The sequence below is a fragment of the Python bivittatus genome, unplaced genomic scaffold, assembly GCF_059951505.1.
Source record: "Python bivittatus isolate LINGU-HERP-01145 unplaced genomic scaffold, Pbiv_v1 ctg000030_np1212, whole genome shotgun sequence".
In the NCBI taxonomy this organism is placed as follows: domain Eukaryota; kingdom Metazoa; phylum Chordata; class Lepidosauria; order Squamata; family Pythonidae; genus Python; species Python bivittatus.
The window spans coordinates 1985105-2003961 of NW_028277031.1; the positions used below are offsets into that span (position 1 = coordinate 1985105).

The 18857-nt window shown below is 53.8% G+C and overlaps 1 protein-coding gene across 5 annotated transcripts in view; it reads left to right on the forward strand.

The window, feature by feature from the left end:
* The window catches only part of CASKIN1 (CASK interacting protein 1), a 99589-nt gene that overhangs the window by 72442 nt on the left and 8290 nt on the right, over window positions 1-18857 (forward strand). For 4 of the 5 annotated variants that reach the window (XM_088152344.1, XM_088152352.1, XM_088152354.1 and 1 more), the window contains exons 7-18: window positions 1858-1966; window positions 2129-2237; window positions 4285-4379; window positions 5215-5332; window positions 7133-7363; window positions 10477-10581; window positions 11592-11713; window positions 12299-12386; window positions 13594-13691; window positions 14810-14920; window positions 16933-17034; window positions 18078-18216. In XM_088152344.1, the coding sequence (XP_088008470.1) occupies window positions 1858-1966; window positions 2129-2237; window positions 4285-4379; window positions 5215-5332; window positions 7133-7363; window positions 10477-10581; window positions 11592-11713; window positions 12299-12386; window positions 13594-13691; window positions 14810-14920; window positions 16933-17034; window positions 18078-18216 (1427 nt within the window). The remainder of the gene's footprint in view (window positions 1-1857; window positions 1967-2128; window positions 2238-4284; window positions 4380-5214; window positions 5333-7132; window positions 7364-10476; window positions 10582-11591; window positions 11714-12298; window positions 12387-13593; window positions 13692-14809; window positions 14921-16932; window positions 17035-18077; window positions 18217-18857) is intronic. The other variant, XM_088152348.1, reaches the window with a different exon arrangement.

Sequence of the window (18857 nt, forward strand, 5' to 3'; positions counted from 1 at the left end):
GGCAGCTTCTGAGCCAACCTGCCTCCCCTGCCATCCTTACTGGCCACTGGGGAGTGTGGGGCTGGGAGTGGGAGGGCTGACACGGGCCAGTGGGTTGCCAAGCCAGTTTTGTGTAAGGACACCAAGGAATCCAAGAAGGTGTGTTCCTCCCTCCCTGCGGTATTCAGCCAAGACGTCGCGATGCCCGAGGCCACCCAACTGTCCCTCGGCAATCCTAAGAAGGAGGCCTTGCCCAGTTAGAGCGAGGTCTCTTCCTGGGCAGCAGAACCCGCTCCCAGAGAAGGTGGTGAGGAGGGTACCCTTGAGCTGGATCAGGGTCTGGCACCCATATGGACTAACGGGTCCCTTGGATTGCCCGCAACTCTTCCAAGGACATGGCAGGATGGGACCCATCCAGCTTAGCAGTGCTTCTCCCACCCTCGACTTTGCTGGCGCCACACGCCCAAAGTAGGTGAATTCTGCTCGCTGATTGCCACCTCAGGGGAGCAGCCAGCCTTGATTTGGTCCAGCAGAAAAGGACCATCTGCTTCTCGGTGAATCTGTAAGCTTCGTAGGACAGGCTGGGGGCGCACTTTTTTATCCCTAATTTATGGTCTCTGAGTGCGGCAGAGGCAAGCAGTGTCATGGTGATGTGGCAACGTTGCCAGTTGGGGCTGAGGCCCTCCCTCCCTCTCTCCCTCCATTTGGCAGCTTAAATATTGAAAAGGAGGGCCAAAACCTAGCTCGCCCAACATAATTTTGCAGCTGAATTTTAGCAGCAAGATGCTTGTGGGACGGGGGAGGTCTGAGGACTGCAAAAACAAGGCTGGGTCTGGAGGCCGGCAAGCGAAAGGGAAGGTGGGGGGCACCTGATGCCTCCCCCTGAGTTGGGCTCCATCCTCCCAGCAGCCCTACGACAGCCCTGCAAGGTAGAATTTCAATGGGCGCCGACGCAGAGCAGATGTAGGAGAAGCAAGCTGAGGTGCCCCCAGCGGGGTGGCCAGGGCAGGCGGAGAGGGCTGGGCGCCCTCAGCGGCACTTCTGTTCTGGGGCCACCTCTTCTTCCGGGCCAGCTGGCTCTCAGGGCCTGTGGTGGGTCAGCAGAAGCGTTTGCGACTAATTCAGCAACGGGGAACAAGCTGTGGCCGTGAGAGACGGGTTGGAGAGCTTTCCCATGGAGGCTCCCTCAGGGCAAGGGGCCGTATGTACTGAGTTAGATCCAGGGGGCCCAAAGAGATCTCGAGGTCATCCTGCCTTCCCTGCCCCGGGTCTTTCCTCGTGCCGCCGCATCATCTCTGGGGGAGCCTGAAGCCCCCTCCTTTCCCCCGTGAGCCTGGCGGAGGAGAGCCAGCAGTGCCGAGGGACCTTTGCTGGGCAAAAGCGAGGGTGAGGATTTATGGCCCATCCTGACAATGCGCAACCCAGGCTGGTCTCCTCTCCTGTGACGGTCAGGTGTGCAGGGGGCAACGATGGGGAGGTTGCCCCAACCAGGAGCAGGAGGGTGGTCCCAAGAGGGCCATCTGTGGAGGGAGGCCAAAAAAGCAAGATGGCAGCCGTGGCTGTGTCGGAGCCCCGTCCCTCTTTGCGTCCATCAGTGCATGTAAAAGTGGCAGGGTTTCAGTCGCATGATGGTGGCCACCTTCCTGACCTCTTTGACGCCACCACCGGAAGCCCCCGGCAGGGATCCTGACCCACCTGCGTTGCCTGGGCTTGGGGTATCTCAAGGGGGATGGTCCTCAGGTGGGGTTGCCCTGCTTGTTCCTGAGGAGAGAGGAGACCCCCCTTCTCCTTGCATCCCCAGAGCAGTACCTGTTGAACCTCTGCCTAGTGGGGCACCCTTGCCTTCCCCTTCCACCCTCCTTTCTACCGCTTTTGCAGGCTTCTGCTCCAGGCTGGCATAGACATCAATCGTCAGACCAAGGCAGGCACTGCCTTGCACGAAGCGGCTTTGTGTGGCAAGACGGAAGTGGTGCGCCTCCTCCTGGATGTAAGCCCCCCCTCGTTTGCCAGAGGGACGGAGGGTCCCCAGGTCGCCCAGCGCATGGCTGTCCCCAAGGGGCCTGCTGGGCGCCCAGGCGACTGTGGCTACTGGCAGCCATCCAGGAGCCCCTCTCGCCTCCTCAAGCGGCCCCCTCCCCTGTTTTCGCAGAGCGGGATCAATGCCCACATCCGGAACACCTACAGCCAGACTGCCCTGGACATTGTCCACCAGTTCACTGCCACACAAGCCAGCAAGGAGATCAAGCAGATGCTGCGAGGTGAGGGCGGATGGGGGCGTCGTGGGGGGGGGGCATGGACAGGGGCTGCTCATTTGAGGGTGAAGCAGCCAGAAAACCCTCTCGAGCTGAGGCTGATGGCGGTCTTCTCTACGTAACCTGGAGGAGCCTTGCGAGGGCGGCTGACAACATTGTTCGGTCTTTTCCTTGCTACTTATTGCTTGCTTGCAGTTATGCGCTAGTATACTTTGCGCCCCCAATTCCACTGCCCCTCCACAAGAACCTTTGTGTGAAAAAAGGTTCACAGCCAGCTCATTGGGACTCCCTTGTCCCAATCCAGGAGCTTACCTGTTCCACCGGAATCACGTTACATGGTGGTGCCTCCGACACTAGGAAAATGTAGGTGAAGCCATTTCAGCCATCCAACATATATAAATATAACGGTATAATAAAGCCCAGTGCTCTGTCTCCATCTACTGGCGCATGTTAGGGAAAATGTGCCTAGAGTGATGGTGGGGAAAACCAGAAGTAGAGCACCCAGTCTGAGCCTCCCCATGAAGCTGAGCACGCCAATTCCTGCCTGGAAGCCTCGATCAGAGAACCGGAGTCACCGGGGCAGATGAGGAGGCATCTGGATGAGTTGGTGGGTTCCTTGGCAGAGTCTACAGTAGGGAACAAGCCAGCATTTTTGTCACAATCTGGGATTCTTTGGAATGTGTGGACTGTGAGGAAGCCAGTGGGGGGCGGGGTCCTCTGCATTCTGCCACCTGCGGGGTTGATCCATGCCCCTCCTGGCTTCTTCGGGTGGTTAGGCAGGGTGTGAGCAGCTCTGGGAGGGCATGGGGCTGCCGGCCCAGAGGAGGCGATGTGCACCCTCTCCTGAAGAGGCCTCCCTAGACCCAGCTTTTCTTCCCTGAGTTTGCCCAGTTTCCAACCTTCCCTTCCTGGTAAATGTGTTGAGGAGGTAGTAGCCAATCAGGATCCCAGAAGAAATGGACTATTTGGATCCCCTTCAGTCAGAATCCAGGTCTGGTTATGGGAGGGAAGCAGCAGTGGTTAGTCTGGTCTTTTGGAGACCTTGATAGACTCCTTGTTGTCCTCTATGAGATCTGTCTGCAGTGTCGATACCATTGATCATTAAATCCTTGGGAACCCCAATATGGTTCCTCAGGATTTGGTGTTTTCCCCTGTTATTTAACCTCTACCTCAAATGGCCAGGAGAGGCCATTTGCTGTTTTGGTAGGTGGTATCTCCAACATGCTGTTGACCCAGTCATATATCGCCACTCTCAGCTGAGCCAAGATGCTGTCAGAGTCCTGAACTGGTGTCTGGAGGCTGTGAGACAAAACAAGCTCAGATTAAATCCTGCCAAGATCGAGCTGTTGTTCATGGGGGCAATCTTGTAACATCTGACCCAGGTCATGCTCCCCTCAAAGGAGTTGGTTTGTGGCTTGAGGGTCCTCCTGAATGCAAGACTCTTGCTTAAGAAGGTGAAAATCACCCCTAGGGAAGACTTTGCCCAGCTTTGACTGGTGCACCAGTTACAATCCTCCTTAGATCAGATGCTCCAGTGATGGTAACTCATGCCTTGGTTGGCACCCAGCTGGACTACTGCAGTGCACTCTGCCAGGGACTGCCTTTGAAGGTGATCCAGAAGCTTCAGTTGGTACAAAAGGTGGCAGTTAGACTCCTGATGGCTTAACCTGTCAGGTGAGAATTACACCTGGTGAAGCCGCTGTTTGGCTGCCAACAGGCTTCTGGGCCCAGTTCCAAGGGCCAATTACCACCTTTATGATAGAGCACCCAGATCTGTAGGCCATGCTTTGCCAAAATCAAATCTGCTCATCCTGCCTCCATCTTAGTTGTCATATATGGGAGTGTGGGATCCTGGTTTTATGTTCCTCCCTGGCACGAGTGAAGTGAAGGGGGCATGAACTGCAGCAGGCCCAGAGGGCAAGATCAGGCGGCCTCCCTGGTCCCAGAGTCCCCGGGGCACGTTGGTGCCAGCACGGCGGGTGCTGCCTTGCCCAGCCTAGCTTGGCCCGGCCTGCAGGGAGCTGCATCCCTTTCACCGTCTCTTCCTTCCCAGACGCTTCGGCTGCCCTTCAGGTCCGGGCCATGAAAGATTATTGCAACAACTATGACCTGACCAGCCTCAACGTGAAAGCTGGGGACATCATCACGGTGAGTCCTCCCTGTTGGCGCTGCTGGGCACAAGATTGCCCTTGGCCATGGTCCAGTCCTGCCGCCCCCAGATGCCCAGCTCTTGCTTGAAGGCTCCTGCATGGCAGAAACCTGCAAGGCTGGCATCTTGGCTTCCCCGACCTAACTCCAAAGGGGCTGGATCCCGCCCCCCGCCACACCAGCCTCCCAACCTCTTTCCAGCAGAGCTGGGTCCATGGGATGTGGGGTCAGCCGGGCCCCCAATGGCCGTACCTGAATGCTCGTGTTCTTTCAAAAAAATGGGCCCTGGGGCCCACTGTCATGGAAAAGATGAGGCTGAAAATTGCCCTACCAGACATTTGGTGGTGGTGTTAAAAATGACAGGAGGCCACCAAAAGATGTCTGGTGGAAAGTTGGGTGGGTTGTATGTGGCCCGCGGGCCAAGACTCTCCTCCCTGCCCTATAGAGCGGCCAGGGCTTGGGGGCCAGTTTGGCGTTCACCTCTCGAGCCTTCAGCCCTTGTTTGGTAATAACTATTAGTCTGCTGTAGGGCATATTGGAGTAAAGGACGGCTGCTGGGGAGGGCGCTCTAAGATCAGGAGGTGAGAGGCCCTGTCTTTGGACAGGCCGCTGGCAGAGGCACTTGTGGGGGCGGTGGTCAAAAAAGTCAAGATGGTGGCTGCAACTGTGATTCAAGCTGTCGTCACCGTTCTGATTTTCCGATTCCCCTTGCAGGGGTCTGTGTCCTGGCCATTTGTGGCTCCCTTGGCCCCAAAAGGGTGGGCTTGGACCCCTGCAGCTGACCAGTCTTGGCTCCTCTCTGCCCCCTTCCCCGCCCCCCGCCCCCCGGCCACAGGTCCTGGAGCAGCATGCCGACGGCCGATGGAAAGGCTGCATCCACGACAACCGGACCGGCAACGACCGCGTGGGGTACTTCCCGTCCACCCTGGTGGAAGCCATCAGTAAACGCACAGGCAAATATCACTCCTGGGGGCTTCCCAGCTTTCTTGGAGGGGTGGGAGTGGGGCAGGGATGCTCCCCCCACCCCCGCTTTCCTTTGTCTGCCTGCCTGGGTTTGCTCTGGTGCTTCCGGATGCAGGTTTTATAAATCATGGATGCTTATGCTGGGAGGGAGCAGCCCGTCTTTCCTCGTGCCTCTAAACTTCTTTTCCCACCCCGTGTCCCATCTCTGGCTTTCGCCACAAAAGAGGAGCGAATCAGGAGCAGGATGGCTGCACCCCCAGACCTCGGGCGGGGTAACATCTGGAAGCATTCAGCTGGCGCTCTTGGGTTTAAATATGCATTTTATTTTACTCCTGTTAAAAGTAATCTCAGCGCAGACAGTGATAAAAAAAGAAAGCCAAAGTCCAGTCCCAGCCGGGGCGATCAGGCGGCGACAGAGCCCCACGAGGGCAGCCGTGAACAAAGGCTGAAGAGCTCCGTGGCCTTCAAGGGGGCAGTTGGGGGCCACGTTGGCGTGTGAACTGGGGTCAGCCCCGGTGCTCTGGAATGACCAGAAGCTGCTCCCGGGGTTTCAGGAGCAACTGCCCTTTCCCTGACTGAGCCCAGACCGGAGATGTGCTGGGAGAGCTTGGCAGAGGGGTCCAGGGGGTTGTCGTCCCGCCACACCCAGAAAGCGCCAGGTTGGGGAGGATGGGACCAAGAGCCGCTTCTCTGGCCCTGAGCAGCCACACTTGCCGGGGTTTTGAATTGAATCCAGGATCCATTCCACCAGGTTGTGGAAACCCGCTCTTGGGCCCCTGGGTGCTGGTGAAGACGTGTGGACTTTAACTCCCAGAATTCCCCAGCCAGCATGTCTGGCTGGGGAATTCTGGGAGTTGAAGTCCACACATCTTCCAGTTGCCAAGGTTGAACAATGCTGTTCCAGAGTTATCAGATCTGGGCTGCCCGAATCCAGACACCCGCAAGAGGGCAGCGAAGGCTCAGGGTTTTGGCAGGTCTTTGCCACCATCTTCGAGCTGGTTGGACGGGGTGGCCCTCGCTGGAGTCTCCCCCTGTCCTGCATCGTGTGGCTTGTGTGACAGGAGGAGGTCAGCGCTGGATCATTTGCACCAGATCAGTTGCAAAGGGGAAAACTCAGTTCCTCAACCAAGAATCTGTAGCCGTAGCCTCAGCAGAAATCCTATTCCGCATAGCTGAAGGAAAAATGAACCGGCGGCTTTAGTCGCAGAATTAAACGGGGGCTTGTTGATATTCATGTCCTACTTTCTCAAGGTTGGATTCCTCGTAATTAAATTTCTTGCCTCTCCCCTCCTTCTGATTTTTTTTTCAAGTTAATACTTCCTTTATTGCAACTGGAGATTTGGTGCTGCAAAAAAGAAGTAGATTATCCTATTTAAATTCAGTTAGAATCCAGTTACACCTATAATTAATATTGTAAGCTCCAATCTTCTTTGAAGGCAGATTAAATCCTCAAGAGCGCGTATGTGGGGAGAGCTGAAGGGCGGTCCTCAAATCAGGTAGTGCCAGTCTGGGGTTTTCATAAGCCTAGTGAAGTGCATTTCACAGAGAGGATGACTTTGAACACGTCCTTCACTGGCAGGGATGTTCCTGCGGGCGCGCAGTCATCACTTCTCTACAATAATAATTGCCCAATAATCAGTTGGGTAAGGCTGGTGAATGCTCAAAGGATTCACTTTGCTGTGCGTGGCTCCGTCCGCCCCACTTGCCGGACCCTCAGCCAGCCCCTTCGTGCCTCTTCCTCCCAGCCTGGCGAATCCACTTCATGCTGCCTCTTGTGTTTCTGTTGTCAGGTCCGTGGGACGCAGACCCTTCCCCAGGGCAGTATCAAGCCATCTCCCTCCCAGCCGGGGGGGCCGCCCTGCCCAACGGCCTCTCTGCCCCCCACTCCTCCTCCTCCCCCCCCCACCATCAGCTCCATTGCCTGCCTCCACCTCCGCTGCTTGCCCATCAGCCTCTTTTCAGTTCCTTCGGCTACTGCAGGCTCGCCCATGGCGCGGTGGAAGGGCCTGGCGCCGATCCAGGTAGACCCTCCATTGCTTGGCTCTTTGTTTTGTTCTGTTTATTATGTTTCATGCTTTTGCCATGTTTGGTGGTTCTTCCATTGATTCTGAAAAACGTTTGCGCGGCCTTTCATTTTGCCTGGCTTCCTTTGTGTGCTTCGCCTGTGCAGGCGTTTGCAAGCAAGCGTGCATGATTGAGATGATGAAGATGATGATGATGTTGATCTAGTGGCTAGGGCAGGGTAGGTGGTCCTTGGGAGTGAGAGGAGATCTGGAATTTTGAGGGCATCTCCTGGGTACTCTCACAAATGTCAGCCACACAGCACCTGTTGATCAGAAGACCAACCACCTCTTCCCCTGAAGGTTCTCCATCACCTCCTGCTGATCTGGAGGGCTTCTCATCAACCACCCACCAGCTTTCTTTTTTAAGAATGCCTTCGGGACCTTTAAGAGGGTTAGAAGTCTCCTTGGGAATAAAGATCTCACTAGAGCAGTGGTTCTCAACCTTGGCAATTTCTAGAAGTATAGACTTCAACTCCCAGGCTTCCCCAATTTACATGGCTATTGCTGAGGATTCTGGGAGTTAAGTCCACACACCTGGAATTTTGCCCAGGCTGAGAGACACTGTGCTGGAGGCTGGCACTGTGTAGCAAGCCTGTTTCCTTTAAAAAAAAACTTTTTAAAAATTGACTTTAGTTGGAGCCGAGAGCCTGATGGCCAACAAGGGATGAGCCCACCACCCTGATCCCCATGTGGTGTTGCCCGGCTTCCCCCTCACTTAGGAGCTGAACGAGTGGTAGTTACGACCGGTCCTTGTACTTATGGCTGTTGCAGCATCCCCCAGTCACATGATCACCATTTGCAACCTTCTTTGCTGGCTTCTGACAAGCAAAGTCAGTGGGGAAGCTGGCAAGAGGTTGCAAATGGCGAACACGTGATGTCCTCACTTAATGACCCACAGTGATTTGCTTAATGATGGCAACCAGGAAGTGCCGAAACTGTTGTAGCTAAGAAACACGGTCACGTGACATGCTTTACGACAGCGTTGCTTAGCAATGGAAATTCTGGTCCCAAATGCCGTCGTTAAGTGAGGACTACCTGTAGAACTCTATGAAAAAGGAAAAAGAACAACTTTGCAGCTTGGAATTCCTCAGGGCATCTGGGGGAAAATGCCCCTTTCAGGGAAGGGGTGCAGGAGACAAATGTCACGGCAGTAGAGTCACCCTGAGGGTGCGTATGCCATCCTGGGTGATCTCCTGAAATACCTGTCCCTGCCTTACCTACGTCTGCCTTAGTTTGGGGGCTTTTTAGACGCCAGAGCCTTTCCTAATGTCTGTCAGGAGGATGGAGAAATGGGGCGTGAGCCAAGAAGAGAGGCGAATGCGAGTGAACGCAGGCCGGGGGGTCCCGCGGATTCCTTGTGCTCGGGCCCTGTTGAGGTGGCAGCTGCAGAAGGGGTGCAGGCGATGTCCGGAAGGGGGCAGAAGGCTCTGAGGGCACCCAGCGGTTGCTGCCAAGAGAGGCGGACTTTGGGGCAGCTGCAGAAAGGTGGCTGGTGAAGGGATTCAAAGAAGGAGGCTGTGCAGTTTGAGAAATGGGAGAGGCAGACACCGCAGGGGGTGGTCAAGAAAGATGGCGCCCAATGCCGTTGTGGCTGCCTTGACTTCCTTGGCCACCCCCTGCGGACAGCCTGGGAGAAGAGAAGGGGGGTGAGAACACGCGTGTAAGCCTTGGTTTTTGTTTCGATTTTTGATCCTTGAATCATTTTGTCATCACCCTCCCTTGACCTTCCCCTGTCCCCGAGCCAACCCTCTCAGGCCCTGGCTGCTTCTTCAAGGGTTTGGGGTCTTGTTTTCACACGTGTTTAATCCAGTTTTTTTCAAACTTGGCCACTGGAAGATGTGTGGACTTCAACTCCCAGAATTCCCCAGCCAGCATGGGAGCGAAGTCCACACATCTTCCAGTGGCCAAGTTTGAAATACACTGGTTTAATCAATACAGGATGTGCCAGGGTTGCATCCTTTCCGTGAGATTTATTTATATACATCAAATTGGACAGAAATATGTACCAAATTGGACAGAAAGACCTCCTTTTCTCCTCTTTACAAAACGGCGGCCAGTCCAGTTCTCAGAGGTTGGGCCTCTGGCATTCCGGAGCCCCCCTCCTGCTGCGTCTAGTTGCATTGGGACCGCCACAGCCAGAAACACCAGCACATCTGGATGGTGCCACGCCAGGGAAGGCAGGCTGGAGATGGGAAGAAGTGAACTGGAAGTCCCTTGCGGTGCAGCAGCCTCCATTTAAGGGTTTTCCATCAGAGCTGATGTGGGCCGGAGCATGGCGCGTGGCTCCAGGTGTCCTTTTCCTGGGGGCCCCTGTTTCGAAGGGGAGTTGAGAAGCACCATCCCCTTGCTGGGCGCCTTGGGTCTGCAGCCTCTCCTTGGGGTGCTCCGTGCAACAGCCACAAAGAGTGCAGGGCAGCAACCACACCCCGGTCGCACAACACAATTGGACCGAGAGATTGGTTTTTCTTCCCCAGGAGCGCTTGGCTGACTACAGATTCAGGAGAGGCAAGAAAGGACTTTTTCACACCACGTTGGCTTCCCTGCTAAAAACGAGGTAGCGGCCATTAGCTTGCTTATACGGCCTTTTAATCTTGGCGGCTAGCCGTGACAGCAGAGCGCCAGATGCAGAGAGCAACCACAGGGACCAGCTTAGGGAAACCGTCCGTGAGCGTCCGAAGAGCGCCTGGTTAGGTCCTGGACTAGGTGGAGGTAGCCTTTGCAGAGCCCTCTGCGTGAGATCCGCTAGTCCGATAGCCGCAGAGATGGCGGGACAGCGTCAGACACCAGCGGAGTGGCGTGTAACCGGAGCTGGGTTTCACACCTTTGAGGATGCTGCAGAGGACTGTCTTGGACTTCACAAAGCCAGAAATAAGGGTCTAAGCCAAGCCTGTCTCCAGCAAGCTATTCCCTCCCCATGGAACCGTCTGGGGTGGGTGGGTGGGTGGGTGGGTGGGGTGCTGCTATTGGGGAAGCTTCCCCAACACCCCTCTTGTGTGAGGCCTTGTCCCCGTCTCTCATTTCTTTCTCTCTCTCTCCTTGCCGGGCTGCGATGGCTGTCTTTGACCTCAAAGGTTCCCGGGGGTCGGACGCCAGCCCGTCCCACTTGTCTCCAGGGAGCACTGCTACTACCCCGGCCCCAGCAGAAGAAATCTGGGTTCTCCGCAAGCCCTATGCAGGTATGAGGGGAGGGGGAAATGCTAGCCGTAGGGATTCATAACCGAAAGGGCCGTTGCACCCGAATAGATTGGGTCAGCGTTTTTCACCCTTGGCCACTTGGAGATGTGTGGACTTCAACTCCCAGTGCTGGCTGGGGAATTCTGGGAGTTGAAGTCCACACATCTCCAAGTGGCCAAGGGTGAAAAACGCTGAATTGGGTGGTGCAATTTGGGGCATGGGAGCGCCTTCACCTGATGGTAGGCAGTGCGGTGAATTTCTGTCGCGGCTGGCTGGTGGGGAGAGTAAATCTCGCTGTGCAAGGGTGGCGTGTGCCATGGAGGAATGTCGTACTGGCCATTCCCCAAGGAGGCGAAACTGAAGATTAGAGAGGCCTTTCTTCTCTTTGGGGGGCAAGTCCCAACCCCTGGCTTTAGCACGGCTCTCTCCAACCTGGGACCCTACAAAGGGGATGGATGGCACGTCAGGGCCCCAAGACACCAAGGACGCGTCTTCTCCCTACTTAAGGGAAAAGCCAGGAGGCGTCGCAGCTCACCAGAGCGTCTGCCTTTGAATAAAATCTGTGCGTTGGGAAAAGTGCTGCCAGGTTCCTTCTGGCTTTTTGCTACACACCCAGCTTTCCTCCAATGATGTCTGCTTACGGAAAGGAGCTTTTCTCAAAAGGGAACATTTTAAGACGTCCTACAGTAAACCAGGAGAGGGTTTTTTTTAGCAGTTGATGGGGGAATTCCCTCCCCAATATATTTAATGGCTCAAGACTGTCCGCTGGTGTTTGGTTTCATGGGGTTTTGTGAATGGGGATTTTTTGGTCCATTTTCCTGTTTTGGGTGGGCAGCGATTTTACATGCACGCCTGTTATTTGGCGCTTGCCTTGAATTTCAGTAGCACGATAGCAGCGGCCAGAAAACAGGCATTTGGGACCACGTGTGGCCCTTGGCGGCGGGTTGCCAGTCCCTGAGCAAAGCGCCCTTCCTCGCTTTGTCCTGCGAACCGTCTTTTCCCCCCTTGCTAGGTGGCGACCGCAGCAGCGTGGGGAGCACTGGAAGCGTGGCCAGTGGGCGGAGCTCAGGGAGCGGCCAAAGCACTGGAAGTGGTGGCCATGCGGCCCTTCACCCGAGCTCCGAAGGTGTGAAGGTAAGCCAGAGCACAGTCTCTACTCCCGAAAGGGCTGGTCCCGGAAGCACGGGCCTCAGAGCCGCTTTGGGGTTTGCTAGGTCTTGAGCCATCAGACCTGCGAGCAGGGTCTCCTCGCAACTCCCCAGATGGCCCACCGCCCATCCTGGCTGGCGCTTGGTCGTGCACTGCCCCCTTGTGGCTACAGCTTTGATTGCACATCGCTTCCAGTGCCCGTGAGCTTGGCAAGTGACCCAGTGGCTCCTTCCTTTCCTGGGGAAACTGGGCCAGGAGGAGGGGCAGGCTGCTGGCTCCCTGCTCCCGAATCACTCTTTTGCGGGCCCGCCTGCACCAGCATTCGTTTCTCGAGCTGGCTTGGCTGCAGCCACGAATGCCAAGCAGCCAGCGCCATTGTGCCACCTGATTCCTCTCTGTGCTCCAGCTTACCACTTTGCCAGCTGAATCACAGTTCTGGGAGAAAAGCACCTGATTCTCCCTCTGCTCGCTCCAGGCTTTCTGAGTCCCTGTTTTTCTACTCCCCCCCCCCCCAGCCTGCTGCCCTTTTCTGATTAACGGTTTCTTGATGTTCCTCCCCCAATTTCTCAGCTGCTGGCAACTGTCCTTTCCCAGAAGGCGTCTGTGCAAGAATCTGCTGTGAGCGACGGGCCTGCCAAGGCAGCGGAGACACCCGCAGGTGCGTGGATGCTCTGGAGGACAGCTTGTCCCACTGTCCCCGCCGGAGCGTTTCTTTTTCTGGGACAAGCGACTTCTCCTGGGGAACATGGCCCTCTCTCTCTGCTGCTGTTGCCATGCCTTCGCTTGCTTCGGTTAGTAGGGGGCACCGGGGAGGGGTGGGGACTATGTCCAAGGGAAACAAGAATCCCCCCCGCCTCTGTTGAACGTGCCAGCTGCCATCTGCGAGAGCAGCGCGGCTGATCACAGGATGGTCTGTCTCCCCCTTTGGGATCCCCTCCTCTGAATGCAGTTGTGAGCACCGCAGCCTCCCTGCAAGGTTTATTTGGGTCCCACATTTTTGAGGCCTCGCAGGCATTGTTCCTTTCCTCCTCCTCTTCTTGGGTGAGCTGCCAAGGGGGCTTCCTAATAGCCCTGCTGTGTCTTAAGGCTATGAGAGCTTGGGTTCGTGTAGATCTCCGACTGGTGTGTCAGGACACTCCACTTTGGGCTGAGGAGCAGAACGAAGCTGTTCCACGCTGATCCATGCCGTTCAGCGTTGTTCCCCTGGGAAGCTGGCCAGGTTGCGGATCTGCCGGGGGTCTACACCTTCTGTGCAGCAGCTTTTAAATTTGGAGCTGCCCTTTTCTGGAGTCACAAAGCTAGGAGCCTCTCAGCCCCCACTGCATGGTCTCCCTCCCTCCCAAGGCCCAAGGGGCAGTTGCCAGCTTGATGTTGGAGGTCTTGGTTGCCCCTGGATCAGGCCAGAGACCTTGCATGCTGGCTGGACCGGAACTAGGTTGGGGTCCTTGTTGGCGATGGTTTGACAGCAGACGAGATCTGAGAGACTTCAAGGTCACCTTGGCTGCCATCTTGATCTTCTGCCACCCGTTTGGCTGGGAGTAAGATGCTGCCTGAGTGAGACTGGGCCTCCAGTCTTTCCTACCCAGATGGGGAGGTGCCAGACAGCGCAGGAACTTTGCCGCTCACCTTCATGGGGGCTTGAAAGGAGGCAGAGCATCTGCGCAGCTCCACACTTGAGAGACTGGCAGGGATCTGGACTGAAACCAGCCTCCTCTGCTCCAGCACCTGCACGCCAGTCACTGTCTCCTAATGTCCTGTGGCTGGCCATCTGGTCCTGCCAGGGAATCTGCCCACAGGGGCTGCCCACCCTTGACGCTCCCTCTAACTTTCTGCCGCACTAAAAATTGCTGCCCGCTTTGTGACAGGTTCTTCACGGACCCCAGGATTGGGCAGCGCGTCATACCCCAGCCAGCCGTATGGCGAGCAGCAGGTCAAGAAGGTGGAGCCGCAGTCCGAGGGAAAGGCAAGTTTGGGCAATGCCTGAGCAGCTTCTGAAGTTGATGGCGCAGCAGGGGCACGCATGGGACAGAGCTGGACCAAGCATGGCCTGGGGGGCCCTGGGCAGCCTGTTGAGTCCCTTCTGGGCCCTCCAACTGTAACCCTTTTCTTGGATTTATAGGAGAGGGTGGGACAGTTTTAAGGGACAGAGGAGTGTCTAAACAGCTTGCAGGTATTTAAAGCACCGGTTTCATTCCTTATTCTCCCCACCCCCCAAAGTCTCACTCGCTTTGGAATTCCAAATAAAGCCTGGAGGAATGACTGAGCCAGCAAGCACTTGGCCTGGTGGAGTTCAGAGACAGGATGCCCGTGAGCATGTGGCTCAGATCAAGCCTCGGTTCTGCCTTGGAACTGAGTTTGCAGCCCTTGTGTGTAAAAATGGACTCCTGGACTGTCCCAATATACCACAAAGGAGTGTATATAGGGAGAGCTTAGTTAAGGATACCATATCTGGGCTGCAAAAATTCGGATGAGCACCCAAGAGCCATGCAGAGTTCGGTGTTCTCTGTAGGGCTTTGGGGCTGGCCGCATCCAGGGGGCAGCCCTTCCTTTGGCTCTGTCTTCCCCTCCCCAAGAGGGACAAGGCTGCCCTCCCTGCCCTGAGGGGATGGGGGAAGGCTCCTGCCTTTGCTTGCTGCTCTGCTCTCTTCTTATGGAGACCTTCAGGGCGCTGCTGAAAGGACAGAGCTGGCAATGAAGGCTCAGCTGTAGGACGCAATTCCATTTATGAGGCCCATCTTTTTTTTAATGGCTGCAATTTGAGGTTTATTAAAACCCTTCATCAGGCTAAATATTTAAACATGGTGGGGGGGGAGGAAAAGGAAGGAAACTGCAGGTTAGGAACAGGTTGCTTTCTTGCAAGGAGGCAGATCCTGCAGGTAGAGCGAGACCCAAAAACAGGGATGGGGATCTTGGTGACGAGGCTGGAAGGCAGACAACGAACATCATTAAAGATAGGAAAAAATAAAAACTGCTGTTGTTAAAACTCGCTGTTAGGCATTCAGGGCAGGTGATTCTGAGTTTTTAAAGAGATGTAATTTCTATAAATAACTGCTTGTGCCCCCCCCCCGCCTTCCCACCCAGAGCTCAGAGGCCGTCTACCAGTGGCTGTACAAGTTTCAGCTGCAGCTCTACGCCTCCAACTTCATCAATGCTGGTTACGACATCCCCACCATCAGCCGGATGACCCCAGAGGTAAGGGATCCTGCTGAGAATGGGAGGGAGGGAGGACTAAGGAGCTGGCTGCACAGCACAGCAAGGGGGTGGTGGAGTGGGGGGAACATCCTGACAATCTTTAAAATAACCGTTCTATTCATTTTCTGAAAACTAGAAGTGAGAATTTTAAAAAAGCAAAGCTAATGCAATTCAAATAAATGTGTTGACTGTGGCCAGCAACCACCTGGGTGGGGGGGCTCTGTAGGTCAGTAGTCAAGCCCCGTGCTGCCTGGGGAAGGGTCAGTCCTGGGCACCACCACAGGACCCCTCCACGCTCACTGGAACTCAGGGAGCAGCCATCAGTTGGGCACAAAGCAGCTTTGCCTACCCCAGGGTGGCCCAGGCACTCCGACATGAAGTGATGGCAAGGAATTAAATTGGAGCAGATCACAGCAGTTCTTCGGGCGCTCTTTATTCTTCTGAGCCTTTTTTAAAATCATTTGCTTGGGAGAAAAAGGACGCTGGCCTCCTATCCACAGGTGTCTGCAAGGTATGGGTAAAAAAAAAAGTCAAGATGTTTGGCCAGAGCGGCACAATCAAAACTCTGCCTGGTTTTAATGTATGACGCCACCACCTGGACTTTTTTGACTTGCCCTGCAGCCACTCCTATACCTGTCACTGGAACTGTAGGAACAAAGAGGACAGGTGCTCATTATAGTTTGCAGGTATTGTTATGATTGTAAGAAAGTTCATCTCCTTTCTTGTGCGCCTCTCCAAAGTGAACTGAAGAGGTCATTTTTTAATTTAAAAGGACATTGAAACAGAACATGAGCCATCCTCCCTTGAGTCTGGCTTGATTCCTGGTGATTGGCAAGACCCGTCCAGGCAGCTTTCTTGGCAATAAGATGAAAGTGTTTCATCCCTGCTGCCTTTTTGGGGATGTTTTTGATGCCCCACCCTAGCTGGTAGTTCTGGAACTGCCTGGTGGCCCCCCCATCTGGATTTCACCCTTCTTCACTTTCTCAAGACCAAGCAAGGTCAGCTAGAAGCCATCACCTCAAGTGGTGCTCCTGCAAATAACCGTGATAATATGCACGGACGGATAGGTGAGAGAGCAGGTGGGCGGCCCACACCCTGAAATGAAAGGCAAGAGAGAGGCCCCACGACGGCAACACCTCTCTGAGGTTGTGTGAGGAATCTGAGGAGGACCAGGTCTGGTTGGAATTTGGATGGAAGACTGTCATGGAATTCCAGGGCCACAGGCTAAACCATGGTTCCTCAACCTCAGCAACTTTAAGATGGGTGGACTTCAACTCCCAGAATTCCCCAGCCAGCATTAGTCCACCCATCTTAAAATTGCTGAGGTTGAGGAACCCTGGGCTAAACCATGATGAAGATATTGTAAGAATAATAGACTTAAAGAGGTCATGAAGGTGAAGCACTAATGTTCTGAGAGAGGTAAATAAAACATGTTGTTAGGCTGAAAGCAAGGAAGGCTCGGAAAAGGTCCTTTTTACAACAAAAATGGAAAGTGAAAAATCTGGGTTAGCATCAAAGGTGTATTCAATCAGCTTGCTGGCCAAGAGTCAAGAGGGTCAGAAGTCTGGAGAAGAAAACAGGAGTTTAATCCTAAGTCAGGAGGCAGTGACAAATGTGGACAAGGCCGTGAAGGATAAGGACATTCCTCAGGCAACAAGACCAGAAGCATGGAAGTGTGGCTTTTCCAGTGTTAACGAAGGGCTGTGAGATCTAGACATCGCGTGGTTGGGTAGGCTGGGGAGCCAACAAGCATCTTGGAAAGACCGCGGCCGAGTCCTCCTGCACCACTGCCTGGGAAACATAATTGAAGTCCCCAGAAGGCGAGCTTGACTTTGCCTTCCTGCGTGTATGAAATGAGGCTGCAGGTTTGTCCTCCGTGTGGTTGGACCTTCACGTTTTGACGAAGACTCAGTGTCTTGACCCGCCATTCCTAGCTCCAGCAGCTTTTGGGTTTTCAATTCTGTGTGCTGCTCTGTGGCACCCAGATGATGCAGCCATTCTTTTTGGTTTAGGACTTGACAGCCATTGGGGTTACCAAGCCAGGACACCGAAAGAAGATTGCCTCCGAGATCAACAACCTGAACATTTCTGAGTGGCTCCCAGAATACAAGCCAGTGAGTTGCCTTGTCTTCCTGCATTTGGGGTCTGGGGAAGCTCGGAAACCAGTAGACCAGGTGTATTACCTGAGGTGGTCAGCCCTAGCCTAAATTGTTCAGAAAGTCCAGAGCATGTCAGCAGCATACTTAGCTGTCGGTCTGCTGGTGACTTGCACACCTTCGTATCTGTTCCTGGAGTAGTCTCTGAAGCACTCCAGAGTTTTTGCTTTTCTGCAAATCAGCTGAAAGCAGAATTCAAGCTGTGGTTCTATAAAGGGAGAGGCAACGTTATTATTCAGACTTCCCTTTATTGCTAGAATTCTGTACGGATAACTCGTCTGGCGAAGAACCCTGCAAATACAATTTACAAGTTGGCCTTGGATTGCCTCCTGTTTATTGCAGTGCGACCTTCCCAGAGAAGTACTTAGAACTCATTTAAGTTCCTTGATCCCGTTGTAGGGGAGAGGCTTTAATTGCCCATTCTTTCCTTTCCTTTTCTTTCCGAGTGCCATAGGACTGTCTTCCTCTAAATATGAGGAGAAACCAAAAATTAAATTCTTTTTCCTGAAAAAGAACCTGGCAGTAAGAGAGTTGCTCAAGAATGAAATGCAAGGATTCTTCCTCTCCTGGTTGACAGAAAGCAATAAACAGGCTAGCAGAGTCCAGCAGAAGGCTTTTAATTAAATACACGTAATTTGAAAAGTCTCGGAGGAACTTTGCTAATCTACAATGGATAGAATAGCATTTCAATGCTGTTTTAATTATGGGGAAATTTCTGGCCTCTTCCCCTTAATTAAAACAGCACTGAAATGCTATTCTATCCATTGTAGATTAGCAAAGTTCCTCCGAGACTTTTCCAATTATGTGAGTTTTATGTGGAAAAAATATGGAGGAACTACACAGAAAACATGTAAGGCATTGATTTGGCACCAAGAGTTCACTTACCCCAAAATGGCTATTTAGAGTTGGGGGTGGTATATGGACACAAATGGGGGTGGGGTTCTTGGGGCTCCAACCTCTTGCTCTGTTAACTGGCTTATTATATCATCTGTCCCACCCAGGCAAACCTGGCTCTCTGGCTATCCATGATTGGTCTGGCACAATATTACAAAGTCCTGGTGGAAAATGGCTACGAGAACATCGATTTTATCACTGATATCACTTGGGAGGATCTGCAGGAGATTGGCATCACCAAACTGGGTGAGGGGAGGGTGGACATAACTCCATTCTCAACGAGAAACTTAATCATGGTCCCTGTGTACGTCTATGCATGGATGGCGGGTTTGGGTTCCTAGTAAGATGGAAGGCAGAATAAGGTATTTCAGTCTGCTTCAGCTTTCTCCAACCTGGTGCCTTCAGGATGTCTTGAAGCTCCAACTTCTAGCATTCTGGACGGTGCCAGGTAGGGAAACCCCAGCCCATATTGTGACTGTGGTTCAAATACCTTGGCAATGAACCTGGTTTTTGTTGGGAGAAGGAGGAGATCAGCTTGGAAGGGGCAGTTATGGAAGAGTTTGTTCTCCAAATGGCAGGGATATGCAATTTAATATATTTGTTCAAATGAGGCAGCCTTTCTGCCAGTTAACTAACTCCCACATGCTGATCACTGATGACCTAAACAACGGGAAAAGTCATTTGTTGAAGTTCCTCCAAGTGCCACAGAGCCATTTGAATGACTGAATTTTTTAAAAAGAAAAGTCAACTGTCTTAGGGGGAAGGAAGACTGATGAAGACTTCTGCATCCTTAAAGACAGAGTGCTGATCTTTAGGAATCAGCAAATTCCTTAGGGCTCTTCCAAACATTGGAAGAGGTACAAATACTGAACCACGGAGGGGAGGAA